Here is a 24110-nt window from a genome sequence, read left to right as displayed (position 1 = left end):
CTAAAATATCAACATCTTGCATGCCACAACTACCTTCCACTGCTCATCTTTGTCAGGAAAAATGAGGAGTGGTTCTGATCTAGAGAACTATAAAGTAGCAAAAGGATGTACAGATGCTCCTGCACCTGCAGATAAATGAAAAGGTGCCATTGTGGAAAACTAAGGGGTAACCCAATGAGGTCACACACCCCATTATGTAATTGCTGGTCATCTTCCTTTGCCTCCCCAGGTAATAGGTTTTCCCACATCTACTATAGCATATCTGTGCACAGTAAATTCCCTGCCTACAACTTCCTGTATTTCCTGTTTCATTTAATTTCTTCATGATTTACTATTGTCTCTAGACTCTAAACTAATGCTAATGAAAACCAGCAATATTTAAAACACCTATAGTACTGCACTTTTAACAGCATTATTAAATATTACTGTATATCAACATTTGAAAATAACTGAAATCCAGAACATGTGAATAAATTCCACTAATTACTTACTCACACAATGCTGCTAAGATTTTAAAAGTGTAAGTGTAGCTCAAATCATGCGTGTTTACTCAGGAGAAAGCCCCACTTGATTCAGGTGGACTTATAATCCAAACCTATGCAGGTCTACTCTGAAGTAAACTCCACAGCATTCAATGGGAGCTACTCCCACGAAAGCATATATAGGATTGCATGTATTGGATGTATAACGTTGCTGCCTTAAATATTGATGGATGTTCTTAAATAAATCCTGGAAGGCAGGTTGAGTGTGAATAGAAGAGGATTATTAAAATTAGAGAGTCAGGAATGTCTGTAACTGAAACACAGATATTATGGGTGACATTTAGCTTTATTGAAGGTAAACGAGTGATAGTTCTTGTTAATAATGCAAGAGCTATTAGACAATCATTTATTAATGTAGTATCTGTAAGCTTTCTTGAATTAATAATATGTGACATCAGGGATGACATTTAGCAGTGTACAAGTATTACTTGAGAGCTTGTTATTATAAGGATTATGAAAAACAAGCTTATACATCCAATAGTTCTGCATTCATAAAAACAAACTTCCTTTTAATTGCATCGCAAATTGCCCTTTTTTTTTTTTGCCAATCTCAATTTTCTTACATTTATAGTTTGCTGCCAATTATAATGTACAAGAAAGCGGTGCTTGCCTCAAGCAATATTAAAAAGGGCTTCTCCTATATCATAGCTTTTATGTTAGTGTCTGTGTGTCCCATAAAGTGAACAGACCCAATGAGCAGCTGACTCTGGAAATTCCTGGGGTTATAAATATTTAGGAAAGGCCAGTTTTGTGTAACTTGGAAAAGTGGGGCACAATGCAGCTAGATTTCTACACTGGCTGATACAAATGCTTCCCATATGGTCTAGTGCTTTCCATTGTGATTAATAACACTGTTTATCCTCTGCATTCCTCATGGGATCATGGAATAGCAGAATAAGAGCCAGAGGAATTTACACAAAACAGCTTGCTTTAATATATTTTGAAAAGAATTTTAGCCCTTGTTTGTCGTCTGCAAAGGTTTCATTTTTAAGAAATGCTAGAATAATACAGGAAAATGATACAATGTGGGTGAAGCAAAATTAAATCATGGGAATTCTCCCTGCTAGCAGTGACACAATACTGATAGCAAAGCAGTAATAGCTCTTCAGAGACAGATGTAAGAACACATCAGTGCTATGACAGGTACACATTACAGATCCCAATGTTTATCCCAGTGTACAGATCCCAGTGACAAGTCTGACACTTGTCAGATCACAATTCATGCAAATAAAGCCTTTACTTAAAAGCACATTTTTTTAAGACTGTGAACCCTTTGGGACAGGGAACCATCCTTTCATTTATTTTGCTCTGAAAACTGCTTTGCTAAGTTTTTTTGTTGAAAAAGTACTGTGTGCTAATAATGACAGTAAATCACAATAAGGCATAGCCCCTAGTGCAAAGCTGGGAAAAATTAGTATTATGAAAAATGTCGTTTATCTTGGGAAAAACCATACTTAACTGCAGTATATTTGCTTTGCCCCAATTAAAAAATGTAGACAAACCTCTGTGGCATAGAAGGATACTGCCTTTCAACATTATACAGATTAGGTAACAGTTTATTAGGTCAAATTTTAATATGTGTATGTGTGTAAATTATGAAGCTTTTAAAAGTGTGTCTTTCCACTTTTTAGATGTGCCTCCATTTAGAGTTCATTAGTTCAGACTGCCAAAGTGTTCATCTAGTCCGTGAGAAGTAATTTTTCCAACTGCACAGAAACAGGATTCCTTTCATATTTAGTGGCGGTGAGTTGCTGGCTTGTTTACTTCTCCACTCCTGCCCCCAGCCCTGGTATAGTTTTTGTAAAAGAAGGAATAGGAGAAGAAATTGGTTCATTATGCAAAAGTGATGGATACATTGGTAATGTCGTAGAGAATAATATGTGGTGATCTAGCCATTGGACATCTCTTGGCCCTATTTCTGAAAACATGCCAAAATCCAGTGCAGAATCCACACTGATTTCACATGAGCCCATAAAAGAATGAAAGAACTTTTGATACATCTTCATGAGAACCACTGAGATGGAGTAGGTTTAATATATTAGGTTATGGAATTCATATCCTGAAAAAAAAGTTGTGAACAAATAACTAGTACAATACATTGGCAAAGGATTGTATGGCTCCTATAGTTAGGACCAACAGCTCACTATAGAGAGAACTGCACCAACTTCCTCCCCTAATGTGACCCCTCAATAAAATCGGCTGTTCATCAGGATTAGAGATTCTTTAATTATTCTTAATTCACAGTCATGATTTAGCTGCTTCTTCCAATACCCATTCTTGCTTTATAAGACTTTTCCTCCCACAAGTCCGGCTTCCTGGCACCTCTAAATACACGAGGTTCCTTCCTTCTTTCTCAGTGGCATCACTAGGGTTTGCACCACCTGGTGTGGGAGGTCAGCATGGGACCTCCTCCCATGCAGTGGGCAGGACAATGCCCTATGCAGTGGGCATAGTGACACACCATTGCCACGGCACTACTGGGTTTTTGGCTATAACTTTTGATAGAATATAGATATTTCAATGTGGTTTGTTTCATTGCATTCTGCATGAAATCACACATCAAATGATATATAACATGATGGCATTATTCAAAAACACCAAGATTTTTTAAAATTTTGGCCAGTAGTAGTGTCACTACCCTGTGTGTGTCACCCGATGTGGCCCACACCTCCCTAGCAATGCCATTGTTCCTTCCTTCCTTCCTTCCCTGATATTAGACTGCAAAGTAGCAGCAACATTAACTTTGTTCTATCTTATACCTAACCTTCTTTTTCCTTGGTTTGCAAAAAGCTCACAAAACCTTGGGTGCTTTAAAATTCTTTCTAAGTGATTATTACTCTACAACGGGGTGCCCAAACCCCGGCCCTGGAGCCACTTGTGGCCCTCAAGGCCTCTCAATGCAGTCCTCAGGGAGCCCCCAGTCTACAATGAGCCTCTGGCCCTCCAGAGGTTTGTTGGAGCCCACACTGGCCCGACGCAGCTACTCTCAGCTTGAGGGAGACTGTTTGACCTCTCGCATGAGCTGTGGGATGAGGGCTCCCTTTACTGCTTGTTGTTTCACACCTGTGATGCAGTAGCGGCAGCAAAGGAAAGGCCATCCTTGCTTTGTGCAAGGCCTTTCATAGACCTTGATCTATTGCAAGACCTTCATTCATTCATATAAGTTCCATCTCTAATATATTCATTTATGTAAACTTATGTAAATTTATTCAAATTTTAAATATAAATTAATTCTTTTTTCCCCTGCCCCCGACACACTGTCTGAGAGATGATGTGGCCCTCCTGCCAAAAACTTTGGACACCCCTGCTCTACAAGATAGAATGAACAGGCCTTAGAAATGCTAACAGGAAGTAGTTGCAGTAGCGAATGAACATACTTCCAACAGCAAGAGCCATGACATTCCAAAAAGGCAATATGTAAGCCTTCCAGTGGCTTTGATTTTTCTACTGTTAACAGGTCAATCCTAGCTAAATTCCCTCCACTGATGCAGTCACACCAACCGAGCACATGCTGCATCCTGGGGGTGGGGACAGTCCTGGAAATTTCCTTGAGATCAGGGAATATTTGTTCCCTTACCTCAGTGCAAGCCTCCACTGCCCCTATGGGTCTCCTTAGATCTGTGCCAGCCATTTTTTCTGACACAAGTCCAAGGAGAGTAAAGGAAAAGGAAAGGGAGAAGATCCTGGCACTCGCCGGCGCCACAGGATCCACCCCCTGCCTCCCCTGTTCTGCTTCCCACCTGCCCCCTTCCCACCCAGTCACTCCCCCTGTTCCTCCCTTGCTCCTTTCCCGTTTCTCCCACTGCCTGCTCACTGCTCTAATTTACCTGTGCTCCTGCTAGTAGCCAGCAGTGGGCTTCCAACAGTGCCACAGTTTGTGATGGAGGTTCTGGAAAGGCCACTGCTGTGTGCATTGTTGTATAGCCATTTGTATAGCCATTGTTGTATAGCCAAGAACTACTGTTCTTTTATTGTAAAGCCCAGTTAGAATTGGGCTGAAAAGTTAAATAAAATATGCCACTGCAGTGTCTTCGTGATGAATATGTTTTTTTCTAGACTGACTAAATAAGGGACAATAGTTTGAGCACTGAAAGTTGATTTCTGAAATGTTCTCAGTGAGTGCCACTGGATATATTTTTGTAGAAAGAAAACAAACAAAAAAAGTTGCTTTCACAGCAGTGACACTATGACCTTATGGCCAGATCACCAGATGGCTTAAATTGGTATCACTCGCTATGCTATGGCGGCAGATATTTTAGTTTATACCAACTGAGGAACAAAGCCTCTGGCTAAGCCTGACTGGCCAGCCCAGGGACTGATCATTAGCATACAGATCAGCAGTAATTCTGTACTCAGTTATGCATATTTAGACCCACTGCTGTCAATGGAGCTAAGGCATATGCAACCAGGCGCTGGATTGCAATCATAGCTTTTAATTGCCAAGTCAGAACAGATTATCATAGGCTATAAATCATGCAACACCCTTATTAATCTGTGTTTCTTTTCAAATTGGACCCAATTGTGTGAGATAACACTTGGACGTTTTAAAATGACTATTTTTATATATCATCAAGCATCTCACAGACTGTTTACACATTTGCCGGCATGCCTTTATTAGTCACAAAAATTGTTATCAGGAGGAGATGTGATAAAAGAGAGGCACAAATCTTCTGCAGATCCTGTGAGCAAAACCAGTACAGTACATTATTTCAGTCTTTTTAACATTGAAGGCAAGATCCTAGTATTACAATAACTGAACTCCGAATTGGGTGTATAATCATGACTTCTGCAGCACTGTCTTTTTAAGGTAATAGTCTACAAGCAGTTAAGGAGATGCAAATTAAACATTTAGCCATTGATGAATTCAAGACAGTAAGAAAAACCAAACTGGTGCATCAACAGTTCAGCTCAGGGACAGCCAACTTCCAAACCCTTATTTGTCTGGAGAAAGGCCCAGGTGCTCCAGGACTTGGATTCTCACTGCTTATGATATCACTGTCAGGCTCAGAGCACTGGTTCTATGGCTTCCTATTCAGAAAGATTTCAGGAAGTGTAAAGGAACAAAGAAAACTCTCATCATTAAAAAGCTAGCATTAAGGCATTTTCACTGTTCTTTTGTCATTGTCCCTTGTGGTACAACCAAGAAGGAGTATGGTAACAAATCATGTTTCAGGTTTGTGGCTTCCTGTGGCTGAATGCCACTAACATTCCTGGTTTAGCTGAGACAAATCTTCTACCGCCATTTCTTATGTGCACACCTTCATCCCATGCTTTTGCACGTCCTTCACCACAATCTGGTGAATATACTGTTTCTATATTATGATGTAAGTTGTATAGAATGTGTGGGTGAGTGTGTACAGTATGATTGATGGAATTGTTGTATATATTTATGCTTGTATCTCAAAGGTGCATAAATTTTGTTGTGCTGTAGCACAATGACAATAAAGTTACTACTACTACTACTACTACTACTACTACTACTACTACTACTACTACTCAATTACTGAAAAATCCTGTCCCGTTCTAATAATAATAATACAGGTATTTATATACCGACTTTCTTGGTCTTTATTCAAGGCAGTTTACATAGGCAGGCTTATTTAAATCCCCGTAGGGATTTTTACAAATGAAAGAAGGTTCTTTCTTTCAACAACCACAACATTCAGGTGTTACTTTCTTGATCTGATTTCACATTCTGGCCTCCATCCTCCCACGCTCAGAGCAGATGGAATAGCTCGGCTTCAGCTTGTCAGCTGCTTCAAGGTCGCACGGTGCTGGTGGCCTCGAACTGGTGACCTTGTGGATGTTATCTTCAGGCAAATGGAGGCTCTACCCTCTAGACCAGACCTCTTGCCCCCTAACCCGTTCTAACCATTTCCTTTCCATGTTAGAGGATGCACCCTGATAATTTTCTGTCCAATTCTACCTAAATCCCTGCATGGTGATGAAGCACTGCTGGTGTGGGATTCTGGAGTTCTCCCTGGGGTAAGGTAACATTTGCCGCTAGCCCGGGGGTAAGCTCCAGCAGCTGCAATGAATCAACTCGGTTCTGAGCCAGTGATACTGCTGGTGCAAGTCCACATTGATCCATGCAGGCAGATCAGTTCCAGAAATGGAGATGGCGTGCACTGGTTCTGCCAATTCTGCCCCCTCCCGGGTCCAAACCATCCACCCCCAACCCCGTTGCCACCCCATTCTGCTCTCCCCCTGCACTCAACTTACCTGCTCTATCAGGCCTCCCAATGATGCCAGCAGGAAGGCTCTGGCCTTCCCACTGCGCTGTCACAAAGCACTTTATGGCACTTTTGCAACAGCGCATGCTGACAGAACATGCGTTCTGCTGATATAGGCCTTCAATAGGACTGAGCTATTTGTGTGGTCCAGGTTGCTTGTGTGTGTTGCCTGTTTATGGAATGAGGGTAATGTATTCCCTAGAAAGGCCCCTTTTTGCAAATATTAACTGGACTGACCATAACATGGATAAAATTGAAGACAAGGCTACGAGGGTGTCAAAGGGCTAGAACTGTAGAAATATTACCTGCCCTTTACAGTACAATTTCCTAGATTCCCTCCTCAAGACCCCACATGCAGTCTTAAAGTCTTATACCCTCTTTTTACCATCTGATTATGACGTTTTTTAACACTAGGGATTACAAGGGAGCTTTAAAACACCTATACTGAAGGGAGGCGTTAATGGACAATAATAAACAAAAGTTCTACCCCAAGCAACGCAAGGTGGTTAAGCAGAAATGTTTATATGCCAAAATGGAATATTGTTGCCAGCATTAGATCTACCTTTGATTGATTCACTTACTTCTGTCTGAAGGATCAAACTCCCACACAGAACGGCTGAATTGGGTGAGGCCATCCACTAGGAAATCATGCAAGGCTTGTAAAGCAGTCAAAGAGACCAGTCCTATGTATGTCTACATAGAAGTAAGCCCCATTGTTGTCAAAGAGGCTTACTCCCAGGTAAGTGAAGAGCAGATTGCAGTTGTATATGAATGCAATTGAGGGCATTAGCCATATGACTACCACAGAGGAGGAGAAAGGACCAATAAATAGGAAAAGAAAATCTAACTCATGCTGAATAACGTAAGATATGTAGCTGCCTTATAGCAAAGGTGCCCATTGGTCCACCTAACCCAGTTTTCTCTACTGGCAGAAGCTGTCCAAGGACTCAGGCAGAGATCCAGTTCAGCCCTGCTATTTGAACCGAGAACCTTCTGCACGCAGAGGGCATGGTCTACCAATGAACTATGGTCCTTCCCTTATAACCCAAATGTTTATTAATAGTCATAGTTATAGGGGTAAAAAGTAGTAGGATATCATGCCTTACCTGTTCCCAGTCTCCGGTTTTCCACTTTGGGCACCTGCCACCTCTACACTTTCTTTGCACATTCGGTTTAGCCAGCTGTTTACAAAGACTGTTTTCTAAATGTTTCCCGCCGTTTGATAAGCAATAAACTTCTCGGTACTTCTGCCCTCGTCCGCAAGAGACAGAACACTGTAATGCAAAGGTAAAGATAAATGTATCTCAAGCAGGTAAGTCTGCATCCTTATACACATTTACCAAAGTAAATGATACCCCTGCTAACTGGTTAAGAGGCACTTTTTCAAGTGGGTGCTCCTCTTTATTTAGCAAGGGGAGAGTAACTGGCCCACCTCGCCCCAGCAGTGTCTTTTCCAGTGGCTGTCTGCTGGTGTTTTGTATCTTTTAGATTATGAGCCCTTTTGGGACAGGGAGCCATTAGTTATTTGATTTTTTCCTGTGAACCGCTTTGTGAACTTTTTTGTTGAAAAGTGGTATATAAATACTGTTAATAATGATAATACTATTTGGAGTGTAGGAGGGCAAAAATTGCACCATGAGGCTATACACCCTTCCCAAGAGCAACAGAACAGAGCATAGTCTGCACTCCCAAGCAAAAACAATAAGCTGCAGCTGAGCACCAACCTCTATGTCTCCCAGTCTGGATCAATCCACTTTCAAAGAAATACTTAATAAGAGATAAGAGCCCAGTCCAACTCTCCAGCACCAGTGCAGCCGTAATGCAGCCCGGAAGTAAGGGAACAAATGTTCCTTTACTTTGAGGAGGCCTCTGTGACTGCCTCCCCAACACAGGATGCCGCACACACCCCATTAGCACTGGAAAATTGGATAGGATTGGGCCCCAAGTCATCATGTCACTGAATCAGGAAGAAATTAGAAACTGCAACTTGCAGATTCAGTGCAAAATTGTTTCTCTCACAGGCTTAAGCGAAGTTGTGGCTTGGCACAACAGGGCTGGGAGTGTGACTTGAACGTAAAAGTAAAAAAGAGTTGATTGTGTGTAATAAAAACTGATGTATAAAAAGTAAGATTTGGCTACAGCTGGTCAGACGGCTGTGTAGAGACTGCTGATGCTTTCAGAGATGGCTATGAAAGATGCTGGAAATACCTAATTAGCACTGCAAGGAGGTGGATGGGCTCTGCGGCAGGTCAGATAGACCTGAAAGGCAGGTCAGCTTATAAAAGCTAGTTGTGTAACGAGGCTGCCCTTTTTTGACTCATGTTCTACTTTGCAGGAATCTGTACTTGAGGGTCCATACTGAGAGAAGCAGCTACAAAGACAATGTTCAAAATGTGCGCTAGCCGACTGTAGCTGCTTGTTAACCACACGCTTATTTAACCAGAAGAGGCTCAGCATTTTTTTTTTTTACACATTTTGTAGTCAGCACCGAAGACAAAGCAGCAAAACATGACATTGCAAGCCCAACCAAAAAGCAAACCAGCAGGTAGGTTGGCTGTAAGCTTTGTAGCAAAGCAACACAATTCAACCTTCTCCTGCAGGTTCATTGAGCTTTTTCAAATGTGACCACTTCTGGCATGCTGGCCCCTGAACCATTTTGGTTTTAGATTAGTCTACACCAAAAGATTTAGGAATCAAAAGGGGTCTGGAGGCACAACAAGAATTTGATATGACAGTTCCTTGCCGAACGGGCCTCTTACTCAGCATGATGCAAGGAGAGATTCAATTTGAATTTCTTCATTACATGTTAAGCAAGTCATTACATGTTATATCACACACAGTGTCAGCTTAATCCTTCAGCACAAACACACTTTGCTGTGATCTCTTAAGAGTAATGTTCTCCTGTTTTCTTTTTAGAGTGGAGTTGATGCGAGATGATGCAGCCCAGTAACATCTAATAGGCTCCAGCTTTTCTTCTGAGAAACCCTAATGAGTGCAGGGCTTTAAACAGCCATTAAAAACAAAACAAACCAATTTAAAGGTAAGGCGAAATAGGTGGATACAGAAGCTGGAAGGATCCAATATTTTGTCTGGCGATTTAGACAACTGTCAAGCTATCTACTTTTTAATTAATCAAAGCATGATGACCTTTTAGCTTTGCAGTGCTACTGCTATCAAACTTTAAATTCTCTTTCACACAAAATTGGAGGTTTCCTTTCATGGCCATACACCCCCCTCTAACACAATGCCTTCCACTTTCAACAAAAAGTACTACCCAGTTGCCAGTCAAGAGAGTGTCGTGAACTAAGAATAGGATTGTGAGATTGATAGAGGAAACGCTCTCCTCTTACCCTACCACAGGCCAATTTTCACTGGGATATTATTCGTTACTACAGTTGGTCCTCCGTATGTGTGGTGGATCCATTTCCGGACCCCCTGCAGGTACTTATTTCCTCATATAATGGAATCCATGGGGAGGACCTCAAGGACCTCCTAGACATGACCAGAAGACACTTCTGGTTGCATTCGGTAGGTCTGAGACCGTCCCAATGTGGAGTTGGCATGTTGAGTCAAATCCACAGGAGTCGAACTCACGGATAAGGAGAGCCCACTGTATGATTACAGCCCAGTCGATTCCATTGCATATAGCACATAAATCAGACACAATGGGTCTTTTGTTCCCAAGGATTTTGCTGCATCTTTGTTTTCCCTTCTGAAAGGAATGCGTGACAACATCCACATACAGAAATCAGTCAACTATTGTGTCTAAAAGTTATACAACACACAGTTTGTGCGGGTGGTGCATAGAGGTGATTCAGTCTTCCTTGACTCTTCCTCTTTCTTTTCTGAAATCCACATGTCACTGGCTGACTCTAAGCATTGTTTTCACAGCTGCAAACAATACATCCTGTTTGTGATTTCTATCAGTAACAACCACACTGAGGTAAGCTTTGACCTTGGGCTTCTTGAATACACAGAAGTACATCAGATCAGAGCACTCCTGTGGCTGTATCTGTTTGAAACATTTTTGAATGGAAGAATTTACAATCTCTTTGTGATATATCAAAGTTCAGCTAAAAGCCCTATGAACTTGGTAGAGAGAATCTCAACCGATTTCATTTGAGGTCCTGAAGGAAGTTCCCTGTTGACTACTGCCAGTTAGCAGACACAGACCTTGATTTCAGGTTTCAAAGCAGCTCAGTGTCATTTAATAGGAATCAAGATGACGTCACTCAGAGTTTCATCGCTAACAGCCCAATCCTAACTAAAGCCCCCTGAGTGCATGATGCATTCCGCAAGGGGGCAGTCCCAGAGGTTTCTTTCAGGTAAGGGAACATTTGTTCACTTGCCTGGGGGTAAACCTCCACTGTCTGAACCAGATATCTGCTAGCAATTTTGCCTGTGCAAGTCCAAGTGGACCCAGGAAGGCAGGTGAAAGCCAAGAAAGGGGATAGGATATTGGCTGCAACTGATAACGCCCCTTCTTGACCTTAGCCTGCCCCCCTCCCCACTCCATTATCTGCTCCATTTCACACCCTCCGAACCCCGTTCTGCCCACTCACTCTGCTGACTTATCAGTGCTGGGGCTCCTTGTGAGGCTGCTGGTGCATGGCCAGCCACACTCTATGGCGTGTCACCTTTCACAACAGCCATAAAGCATGCTGCACCACTAGAACTCATGTTCAGGCACTGCACAGCCCAATCGAATAGTCATGGGAAAACAACATTTAAAAATATTTGATTCCTAAGGAAAAGAATGCAGGTCCAACCTTGTTATACATGGATTTTTTAATACACGGATTTGACTCAACGCAAATGGCCACTGCAAATGAGAAGGAATGTGCTGATCCCTGGAGAAGGGGAAAAATGTATCCTTTTAGTCTAAAAAACAAACTACTTTTCTTACTGTTATAGACAGTCGTGCAAGCAATCATTCCATTCTTCAGCTGAACCAGGCAAAGGCAGGGGGTCCTTTGCATTTCTAATTGCTGACTGCCTCTCTTCAACAGTAAGAAAAGCGGTTTTTAAACCACATTGTAAAGAGACACACTTTTTAATTTTTTTAAACTGCTTTTTATTTAACACAGTTTATGATATTTGCAGGGAGTGCCAGAATCAAACCCCTGCAGATGTCAAGGCACGACCTTTTTCCATTAGGAACAACAGAGGGGCAAGAAACCTGGCAGTGGGTCATTAAATCTATTTTTCCACTGTTTTGTTATCCACTGATTTTTATCCACTAGGAGTTCCGGAATGGAACGCAAGTGGATAACAAGGGACAAGCTGTATGTGATTTGGAAGAGTGGTATAGATCAAACTTCCAGCACAGAGGGTGAAGCACTGGGTAAGACAATTGGGTAAGACAATAGTAAGACAATTGTGGGTCATGTCCTAAAGCTCTGAGTGCCAACATGGAGAAATGGATATAGAGCCATATTTGAACAAGATTTTCACAGTTCAAATGCAAATACAAATATTTAAATAACAGCCCAATCCTAGCTTGCGCTGGAACAGGCAGGCCAATGGGTCTGCGCTGTATCCAGGGCAAGTTTCAGGAAGCCAAAGGCTCAGCCAGGGGCAAGAGGAATCTTTTCCCCTTACCCTGTGGAGAGCTACTGCAGTCTCAATGGGGCTACTTGGATCTGTGCCATCTGAGAAGGTGGTGCAAATCTGAGAAACCCAGGACTGCCCTGGGCTGCCTGGAAACAGGGTTAGGATCCAGCATAACTGCCAGATCCTGGCCCCACCTCCTGCTCTATGCCTGCCTACCCCCAGGAATGCCTGCCACCTGCCTTCCCCCTCCACAGAACGCCTAACGTCCATGCGCCAGCCTAGTCTCTCTCAGAGTTCTGCTTTATGGCACATTTGTGACATTCCTGGCCTGGTGCAAGGGACTTGCGCTGGCCCAGGGAGTAGTCTAGATTCGCCCTGAAATGCACAAATCTTGAAGAATACTATTGATCACAGACTTAGCAGCCCAATTCTATCACTCCCTGGCCCAGAGCACGTAGCACCACAGATGAAGTGCATGCTATGGGCTGGCAGGAGACCAGACAGCCCAGAAGAGGTAATTAAGAACATTTTTGTTCACCTCTTGATAGGTCACCTGGTTCTCCTTAGACCTATTCTTTAGACCAGGTAGTTTCAGGACAGGAAGAAGGATAGGATATGGTGTGCTACTGCCACCTCAGTTCCAGTCTGCTCCTTGCCCTGATATGCCCCCAGAGTGCCAACTTACTGGTTCTGTGGGCCAATGTTGCCTGTACACAACCTTGGGCATCTGTGCCAGTGGCCATGTCCACAGCGTGGCAGAACATCTGTCATGCCACCAACCCAGGACTTGTGGTGGCAGATCATTAGACGTGCCACTGGATAGGATAAGGCCACAACTTGTTCAACTGGAGTACACAATCTACTCTACCCGGCAAGCCGTATTATAAATACAAAATGAGTTACACATATAGCCACAATCCAACATTTGCATCTTTTTTTAGTTTAAGTAACTATGGACACAATCCTAATCAATTTTCCAGCACTGACATAAGGGGCAATGCAACTCCGAGGTAAGGGAGCCAACATTGCCCTACCTTGAGGAGACCTCCATAACTGTCCCCCAACTGCAGGATGCAGCACATGCCCCACTGGCACAGCTATGCCAGTGCTGGAAAGTTGGTTAGGATTGTGCCCTATATATATTATATATGAATTATATTGGATGATGCTAAGCCAATAGCTGATGAGTATGCATATTGTACTTATTCCTTTACCAGAAATACTGACTTGTCAAATTACAATTGAATTATCCAGTTGAGCCTTCAAAACATCATGACAGCGTAAGTCTTGGATTCCTATACAAAAACCCAGAATGTGCATGTTCTGATATTGGGATAAATTTATCAGATGAAACATATTTGTGTATATTTATTTCATTTTCATGTATTTAGCTGTGCTTATCCCTCTCCCAAATCTATAACATTTTTAATCTTCAATATCTTTAATCACAGATCAGGCAATGAGGACATTGAATGGGCAGTAGTACAAAAAACGCAGAGATCTAAAATGAAGGAGGTATGGGAAGCTGTTCTGTGAATGCAAGGCACTCTCCTGGGTAGACACTGGAAGTGTCAGTCTACACATCCTCTAGCTTTTAACATGGAGAATACACTCCCACACTTCTTTAATCACGAGGACTACTGAAATTCATAGGAGTTACCATCAGATTTGATAGGGGACCTATTTCACTGTAGAATCACATGCCAGGCACATTTTTAGAGACTGATTATTTTGCGCGTGTAGACACACACACACAGAGGTAGTCATTGTGGTTTTATACAAAACCACAAATCATGTTACAATATGGCATGAAAAGTGCAAAACTTCACTCTAAATAATTCTCCCTCCTTAAATAATTTCCCAGAAAAGTGATATTTCAGAATTTTTGAACGTGTGGGACCATCATATCAACAGAGAGTAGTCGTATCAACAAATATTTAACAGGTAAGCATTTGTCTCTGGATTGCTCTACACATATCATGCAGACACCTTGACATGCATGACATGTAATCCACCCTTTTCTATTCCACCACTTCCTCATTTTCACTGCAGACAACCTCTGACATGAACTGGATCTGCTGCATGATTCCTGACTTCTCAGATTCTATGATTTTTCTCACTCAAACTGGGGAAGGACAGAACATGAACCACATCACCCTCAGCGACTGTATGAGCCAGGGCAAGGTCTCTGGGTTCGCACTCAAGGTTATATTCTTCTAATGCAGGGGTGCCCAAACTTTTTGGCAGGAGGGCCACATCATCTCTCTGACACTGTGTCGGGGGCTGGGGAGAAAAAAAATTACTTTAAATTTCAAATTTGAATAAATTTACATAAATCAATATATTAGAAATGGAACTTCTATGAATGAATGGAGGTCTTGCAATAGCTCAAGGTCTATAAAAGGCCTTGTGCAAATCAAGGCCGGTCTTTCCTTCGCTGCCACTGCTGCATCACAAATGTGAAACAGCAAGTAGTGGAGGGAGCCCTCACCCCACAGCTCAGGCAAGAGGTTGAACAGTCACCCTCATGCTGACAGCACTCACGTTGGGCAAGCAAGGGTTCCACCAGCAAGTCTCTGGAGGACCAGAGTCTCATTGGAGTCTGGGGGCTCCCTGAGGGCCGCATTGGGAGTCCTCGAGGGCCACAAGTGGGCCCCGGGCCGGGGTTTGGGCACCCCTGTTCTAATGGAAGTAACTTACGACAGGTAGCTAGAGCCAGTGTGCCCCCTTGGTCAAATCTGAGACTATGACACTTTTGCTGCAATCTGTGGATAGTCTCAGACAAATCAATGTGATTCTCTGGTTTCAACTCATAGAATGTATTAAGTTTTGTATCATTGCCATTATTTGCATTACAGGATTCTCGCAAAGATAAATGGATGTGAAGTACTTTATACATTGTAAATATAGCACAAATGCAAATTAATACTACCACCACCCCTGGATTTGTGCTGAGTAGTCTGGATGCTCTGAAAGGCAGAAAAAAAATCCATTCTTTCATTTTATTTATTCGAAGTCCATGTAATGCTAAGAGTTCGGGGAGACTTAACAGCAATTGAAATAAACATTTAAATAGAGGCAAGGCATTATTTTACGGCCCAGTCCTAACTGGGTCTGGCACTAGCGCAACCCATGTTGCACAGGCAGCAACAGCTTTATGGCAGTTGCAAAGTGGCCTCCACCAACATGCATTATCAGGCTGTTGGCAGGGAGGATAGAGTGACCCCCTGCGTGCCAGTGAACAGCTGAAGACCCACTGCAGCAGGTAAGGCCACGCAGGGGGGTGGAAAAGGTCAGAGGGAGGGCAGTGAGGACTGCAAGAAGATTGTACTTGTGAGGCACCCTGGACATACACTCTCAAGGGCAAAGGTGGTGGTAAAGTGAGTGAGCCTATGACAACAAGGACCCACAACAGGAAGCAGCAAATGGCAGCTGGAGGCTCCTAGGAAGACACTGCACTGCTTTCCACTGCTTGGGGTTGAGAAGTTCAGCATAGAACCAGACACTGCCTGTGTGTGCCCAGTGGCACTTGGGTTTGGTGCCAGTTGAACACAGTGATGTGAAGGACTTCCCTCTGTTGCAGTCCAGGTGGCAGATGGATTCCCTTATGGGAAGAGAGCCATGAGCCTTCTTCAGAGGAAATTTTTCCTTCCAGAGCTGATGGCAGCAGGAATTAGGAACAGAAGGAGATAGTATTAGGCCAGCCTCATGGTGAGTCAGATATGGCACCAGCAGGGCAAGGCAGGACAGAGCAAGAGAAAGAAGAGCCTGAGGGCAGCTGATTTAGGGCAAGCTGCTGGGGGCCTTCCCCCTCCATAGCTTGCACCATACATCCATGCCCTCCATCCCAGTAGGTGTGAGTAGAAGCCACCAGAGCAGCTTTTCTACTCTACTGACCAGAGCAAGAAGGCCTTTCTGACCCCAGGACTCTGAACATGGAGCAGAAACATGTCCCAGAGTATATTCCTCCAAGAACAGTGGACTTGAGCCCTTTAAGCCCCCCCATCCTCCTCCTCCTCCGATCACCAACCTCTTCTTAAAAGCCTCCATCTGGCATGCTTGGATCCAGGACATGTAGGGCTTAATCTAATGATGAAGTCATCTGATCAATTGATCAGAAGCTTGAACTCAGCCTGGAAGCCAAAAGGTTGACAGTGCAAGTGGGACTCCATTGGCGTTCTAATAGACTCCCTTCAGCGAAAACTGAGTCACTGCATTTTGCACTTGCAGTTGAAACTTTCAAATATCTTCAAGGGCAGCCTACTGCCTACTATTAAGATATGCACAGTCGTCGATCTATATTGTTTCTAGCAACTCGCAGTAGTTAGTTTACAGGAAATAACTGGGTCCCTTTTAGGGAGAAGGGCGGGATACAAATAAAGTTTATTATTATTATTATTATTATTATTATTATTATTATTATTATTATTATTATTATTATTATATGCGAAGTTAAAAAAGAGGGGCAGCCTAATCCTATGTAACTCCCCCGCAGTGATGCAGTGGCATCAGTGTGGCCTCTGCTGCATCCCACAAGGAAGTTATGGCATCTGCAGGCCTCCTTGGGGCAAGCAAACATTTGCTTCCTTGCCCCGGGGTAAGCCCCTGCTGCTACCATGGGTCAACTTGGACCTGCACCAGTGATATCGCTGGTGTAAGTCTGTGTTGACCTTCTTTATGCCACCTATAATTAAAAAAATAACAAGTTTTATAATATAATAAAAAACTATAAATATATAAAAAAAAACATGCAAACATCACATCCTGTTTCGAAGCTAATATATGGACATTGTATGAAGACTGTAACCACTATTGCCATCAGAAGATGAAATTGCTTGTGAGCCTGAGAAAAAGTAAATGCAAAAATAGAACCTACTAGTCATGCAATCTTATTCGTATCTACTCAGAAGTAAGTTCCACTGAGTTCAATAAAACCTACTCCCAGGTAAGTGATATCAGGACTGCAACTTTAATTGTCTTTTCATTGGGTTGGCAGTGATTATGTTTTTCTCTTTATGTCAACAATGAGCAGTATGGAAGTTATAATTACATGTTCCAGTCTCCTTCAGTCACAGATATTGTATCATTTATTTCTGAAGAGGAAACCCTTTTCTATTTCAATGTATCAGCAAAGAAAAACAAGATTATTTCTAACAGTTAACTATAAACAGCTTAGAGTTTAGGGACTCCTATTTGAGGATGTTCTATATACACGCTCAATACATATGGTGGAGAACAAGTTTTAGAATTCACAATACAGTCATTCATCTCAAGGACAAGACACTTCACCAGACTGCTGATTTCCTATAATGGAACATGTTATTAAATCATTTCATATAGAATCAGTATAGGGGAGGGGAGAGAACAAATACTTCCTTGAATAGAAGTTGCCATGACTAGAATGGCTTTGTTATACCCCCCCCCTTCCCACCATTGCAGGGATTTTTAGTAACTAGATCAGTGATTTTCAACCTTTCTCATCTCATGGCACACTGACAAGGCACTAAGATTGTCAAGGCACACCATCAGTTTTTTTGACAATTGACAAGGTACACCACACTGACAGCAGGGGCTCACATCCCCCAGTGGCCCTATTAACAAATGACCTTCCCCCAACCAGGGCCTAGGAGAGGGGGGTAAAGGGGGTAATTTGTACCCGGGCCCAGGGCAAGAAGGGGGGCCCAAGAGCCAAAGGAGGGGCCCCAGAAATTTCCTGGGATCTGACATTTTCCTGTCTACTCAGATTTGTTGCCTGTATGGGATGCTGGGGACATTACCATGACTGGGGATGCTAGAGACATTACTGATGCCACATGGGTGGGTACAGCTGGGCACCAAAGACTTTTCCAGCTGTTTCTACCCTCCCTCACCCAGCTTTACCCCTCCCTGCCCCTATTCTGCTCACCCATCACCACCCTCCCCTGCTCTGTTTCAGCCCCCCCCTTTGCAAAGGGGTCCAAAAGAAATTTTGTACCCCCTGATAAAATTCCTCTAGGAGGCCCTGCCCCCAACTCCCGTGGCACACCTGCAGACCATCCACGGCACACCAGTGTGCCATGGCACAGTGGTTGAAAATGGCTGAACTAGATCTTTATGGAGTCATGTAACACTACTGAATCAATGGAATAACTCTTAAGTCATTCTTTTGGCAAATATCACTCTACATATAAAAGCCATGGTGAGCTATCCTCCCTTCTTCCCTTGCTACCTAAAGAATTATGTGAACAACCCTTCTATTTATGTGAATATATCTGCTACTACATCTGATGACACTCAGCCCAGCTGGATCAATTATGGTGCACCATAGACGCCTCTCTGTATTTCGTGAAATCATCACTGTAGATTGAGATCTATTGATGAAAGAGCTTCATGAAGGACCAGCAAAGTACGAGTTCCAGACTTATTTATACACAATGGCCATGTTGCTGGGAAAAATGGATACAAAGAGTTTAAAGCATTCATTTTATAGGTTTCAGCTAAACTAAAGTTAAATGCACTTGGCAATTATGCCTTCCTTGCTTGTGAACTTGTTTCCCAACACACTTTTCAAATAGAAAACTAGACGATTGTACAGCAAATTACTAGATAACAGTAGTAGGGTTAGATTGCAGACCTAGGAGTTCTCTAAAAGAAGAGAAAATTGCCTAGTTCCCATGGGCATTTTAGTGCAGGAAACCCAGGCAGGAATGAAAATAAAGAGAGACTGAGATCAACGTGGAAAGAATGTGTATCCAATGCCCCCGGACACTGGTGCTATTGTATAATGACAGAATTACCTAGGGATTTAAGGCGTAACATTTCAGCTGATAAAGGAGTGTTAGAATACAATTCTATGCATCCTCCACCTTTGCTAGGCAATTGGGGAGGGGACAATCATAAGATTTCCAAGCTTTCTGGTCCAATATTTGCTTCATGGCTGCTTCCCCCTGACATATTCAAGCTTACCCATCACTGCCTCAGCAAATTTGTATTCACAAATGCTGCCGTCCCAGAATTTATTTTACGGGCTTATGGCATTGAAAAAGGCAAACATGATTAGGAAAGGAATTGAATATAAATAGGCAAATATCCCACACTACGGAGATGTGAGGCTATTAACTAAAAACTGACAGTGAAGGCAAACCACATATTTTAATGGATATGCTTTTGAAAACAAGCAGGTTTCCCAGCATCTTCAACAAAGGGCACAATCCTAAGGCACCCTTGGGAAAGTGCAAGTCCCTTGCATCGGCCCAGGAGGGTCACAAACATGTCGTAAAGCACGTTTGTGTCTCCTCAGGAGTCAGCTGGGCCGGCGCAGGGACACACACTGGCCCACAGAGGCTGAATCCAGTCTCCGCACCAACTTCATGGGGGAGCCTTGTGTTGGTCGAGCTCAGTCAACGCAAAGCAAGGGGGAGGCAGGAGGGAGGTGCTCTGGGGCAGGGGAAGGATGGTCCCAGGGTGGGGGGGAGTGGGAGGTGGAATTTTAGCCCACAATCCCAAGCACCTCCAGAGGTGGAGCACATTCAAGGAGATCCATTGGGGCTGCGACGGCTTACCCGGAGGTAAGGGTAAAAGTTTACCCCTTACTTCCAGCTGAGCCACTTCAGGGCCCTATCTTGCTCAAGATATAGTGCAGGCCTCCTGATCTGCCTGCTCCAGCACAAGATAGGATTGCGCTGCACAAGATCTTAGGTTATCAGGATAGAAATGCTTGGAGACCTTGGAAAGGCACTGCCAGTCAGAGCGGACAATACTGAACTTCTGAATGGTCAGACTCAGTAAAAGCGCATTCATATGTTCAAGAATTAAAAGAGTGAATGCAAGTCTATTGGTATTTACAGCTACGATTTACAGCACAATCTACAAGCTCTGACTACTAGATGTTTGGACCACAGAAACAGGGGGAATGGATACCTCCATTATACTCTACTTCATTGACATCTAGCTGACACCTGCTGGGGCAACAAAATGTTGCGTTATATGGACACAGGCTAGTGGTATGACCCAGAATAGCTGTTCTTGCTTATCTACAAGAGCCTCAATTGTACACTGGGTTTCTTCTCCTATATCACATCCAAAATGGCTTGGGAGTAGATCTACACATGCCTTTAGTTGGATAAGTCTTTGCATATTCGATGTCTTCCACAATGCATAAAGGTCGAGAAAGTAAAAAGTTAATTTCCAGTTATATGCTTAGGGAAAAATGTCACTCTGCAGCAATCCTATACAGGATTATCACTGGCAACATATATCTGACATCTTCAAAGGTAAGCCTGACTAGCAGGAGGGGGGCATGCATGACACATAATTTTCAGCATTTTGAAAGCACATGTGAATCTACCCCATTGTGGGCAACTAGTATGAGATATAAACCTTTGAAAGAATTTCTGTAAAAGGAAAAACACCGGAATCATTTGGTTTAGTGGTTTGGGAGGTGGACTTAGACCTGGAAGATCCAGGTTCAAAACCCCCCTCAGCCATGAAGCTTCCTGGGTGACCTTGGGCCAGTCACTTTCTCTCAGGCTCAAGTACCTCACAGGATTGTTGTGAGGGAAAAAAAGGAGGGGAGCAGCTGTGTAGACCACCCTGAGCTCTTTGGAGGAAGGGTGGTATAAAAATGTGAAAAAAATAAATAAATAATGGAATCACATATAATCAGATAGATTGAGTGAGTCTAGCATTCTGTACTTAAAAAAAATGTAATTCTGTGACCAGAAAACCAAAGTTCTGCAACAGGAACAAATAATGCACAGTTGCACATGTTTATTTGGGTTGTATACACTGTTGGCAGGGTGTTTTCTTCCTCCATCTATAGAACTTTTTTTTTTTTTGTGAAAAAGCGCTGTATTCTTCTACAAACAAGAAGAGTGAAATTCATAAAAATTTGGAGGAACAATAGATGCATAAAGGCACAAGGGCAAGGACTGGGAGGGGATGGAAAGGAGTTGAAAATCATACTGATGAGGCACCATTCATATATCTTCTTCATATAGACACCTGTGAACTCACTTCAACCTTTTTGGCCCAATCCTAATAAGGCCTTTTGCTGCTGGAATTAGGGTTCCGGCAGCATAAGGTCATTTATGGCTGTCATAAAATGAGATACCATACAGCATGGCCTGGTTGCCACCGCAAGCAGCAAGTGGCCAGGTCGGCATGCTATTCATCCATGTCCTCTGGTGCCAGCACATCAGTGCGGGCGAGAGGCAGGGGGTGGACAAAATGGCAAGGAGAGAGAGAGAACAGGCATAAGATGGGGCAGGGAGGAGGGTGACTGAAGCTGAAAAGGGGGTGGTATTGGCTGCAGTGGCACTGCCAATATCCTATCTCCTTCTTGGCCTCAATCTGCCCTCCTGGGTCCACTCAGACTTGTGGCAGCTATGTAGTTGGTGCAGGTTTGAATAGACCCAGCGGGGGTGGGGTGTGAAGGCTTACCCGAGGGCAAGGGAACAAGTGTTCCCTTATCTTAAGGAAGACTTCATGGCTCAAAACTCCTTCCCTGTGGGACACAGTGAGCCCCTAGTGGCGCAGCTGCATTCATGTGCAGGTAGGATTGGGTTGCCTACCTAAAAAAGAAACAGGGATGTGGGGACTGATAATGGATTGGATGTATTTTAGAGTCAACAATGAACTGCGAATTATTTGAGACACTCAGTAAAAGGATGTAGCAGAAAGCACACTGAAATTTCTTGTTTGTGTGGGACAAACATGACCTCGTGATACACACCCGAGATGTGGTTGCTAAGTAAATCCAGCGATATGTTCAATTAACAGAGAAGCAAGTAAAATAAAACCAAATTCATTTTTCCTTTTTCACCTGTCATGATTACTAAAACTTAAAATTTCAATATGTTTGAAATAAAGGCTGATACAAGAGGTGGATTCATGTATGTCTTCAAAATGCTAGCTTTTCTTTCTATGTGTGGTATACCCTTCAACCCAGCATGCACGCATGTCAAGAAGAATCATTTTCATGGGCATCATAAACATCATGACTTGGTTATATACTTATTATATTTGATGAGATATCCAACTAATTACTGTAATGGAAACTAGCAGTAGTTTATACATGACCATAATTCCATGTTTGATGCCTATCCATGGATAGGATATCAGATAATTTGCAGCATGGCAGCATGATCACACATGTTTATCTAATAGTACATCTTACAAAATTAAAAGGAATTGAGTTCCTGATTAAGTATGTTTCAGATTGCAGCTTCAGTCTACCAAAGACTGACTCAAGTTTCAACAATGAGCTTAAAAATTCACAAATGAGGACAACACTGATGTTTATATAGTGCCACCCCTATACTGTCATTAAGTAGGTTCAGCATGTCCCTCAGCTGCAGCTTGGTACCTGCCAGGTTCCTGAAGGTTATCATCATGTATTTGTTTAGTGTCATCAGTGTGCATGGTGGTTTACAGTGACAGAGAAGATGGGAGTCTTAAAATTTAGAAGACACATGGGAGATAGCAGGGGAAGGGGGAAGGAGTGGCACCAGGGGAAATGGGATAGAATGCATGATTATTTCATGTACATATACTCAGGATTTCTCAGGAATGATCAGAAACTTGGGTTGGCCATAGGTACGGACAGGAAACCAATGCCACATGAGTTGTAACATAGCAATGTGAAAGGTAAATGATTTTGGCTGCAGAATGCTGGATGAAAGCAAGGGGACTGAGATGACATTAATCTCTGTATATCTCTGTGTCTTTATATATATATGCACTGACTGGTCTTTGCATATGCAGTTTTGTTTTATTACTGTATTATATAAATAATCAGCACCATTGTGGAGAACTTGAAGGACAGCGTGAGTATCTTCTATTCAAAAACCTTGTTGTCACCCAGCATGAAATATACGTTCTGACTTATGATACCAAACCAAGAAATCATTCTAGAAAACGTTTTGATGATTACACTCTACTTTAATTTTTTTCTTTGTCCAGCGTTCAAACAGTGTAAATGCAAAGCAACATTTATATAAAATTAAATAACAATAGTTGAAAAATAAATACACTTCATTAACATAAATACATAAAGAAATCCATTCTGCTGAAAAAAAACGTTTCAGCCAATACTATACTCTTGTTTCAAAAGTGTCCAAAAACATCAAAGCCACACTCCATCTGCTACAGATGAAGTTCAAACATTTACAGCAGAAGCTGGTGATAAAATGTCAGAACCAGAAAGAAGTGTAGCAACATGAAACTAAAAAGACAACTTTCCTCTACTACCTATAGCAGTAGCACATGGTATCAAAACGAGGTAGACAAACATTATTGGTTGCACTTTTCCGGAAAAGCTATCAATCTTGGGTAAAGCTTTAGTTTTATTCTTATTCAGCATCACTTGTATTATCCGTTTAAATTCTGGAGGAGGATTAAACTAGAGCTCAGCTTTGTTTGAAACTGAGATATTTACATGACATAAAAAGGAACTTTTATCATATGCAAATAAGTGGCTCAGCTCTGCAGACTTCCACTGGGGGGGAGGGCAGGGATTATTTACATGGAAGGCCTGCTGGAATTTAGTGAAGATTTTGAGTACTTTAGTCACAAGACTTTCTACCCATTCATGCAAGCATGGCAGTTAATTGCACCATGCATCTGTCTAAATAGTGATACCAGAGTGATATTTGGATGGAGCACTACTAGTCTTAGGGAGTAGTAATAGGAGGGGTTCTTGTATTGAACAGTTTATCCAGAGCTGACTTTAGCTCTGCTACCACCTACCCTTTCTGTCTTGATCCTTCAATAGTGAATATGCAGGAGAAAAAGATCGCTGGAC

General features: G+C 42.6%; 1 protein-coding gene across 1 annotated transcript in view; it reads right to left on the bottom strand.

Annotated features, from left to right (window-relative positions):
• The window catches only part of ADAMTS9 (ADAM metallopeptidase with thrombospondin type 1 motif 9), a 167899-nt gene that overhangs the window by 29598 nt on the left and 114191 nt on the right, over window positions 1-24110 (bottom strand). The window contains exon 29 of the mRNA XM_066613881.1: window positions 7882-8049. Within this exon, the coding sequence (XP_066469978.1) occupies window positions 7882-8049 (168 nt within the window). The remainder of the gene's footprint in view (window positions 1-7881; window positions 8050-24110) is intronic.

This window comes from Tiliqua scincoides, chromosome 2 (assembly GCF_035046505.1).
Source record: "Tiliqua scincoides isolate rTilSci1 chromosome 2, rTilSci1.hap2, whole genome shotgun sequence".
Classification (NCBI taxonomy): Eukaryota; Metazoa; Chordata; class Lepidosauria; order Squamata; family Scincidae; genus Tiliqua; species Tiliqua scincoides.
The sequence above is the reverse complement of the archived record's forward strand: the minus strand, read 5'-3'. Positions and strand labels throughout refer to the sequence as shown.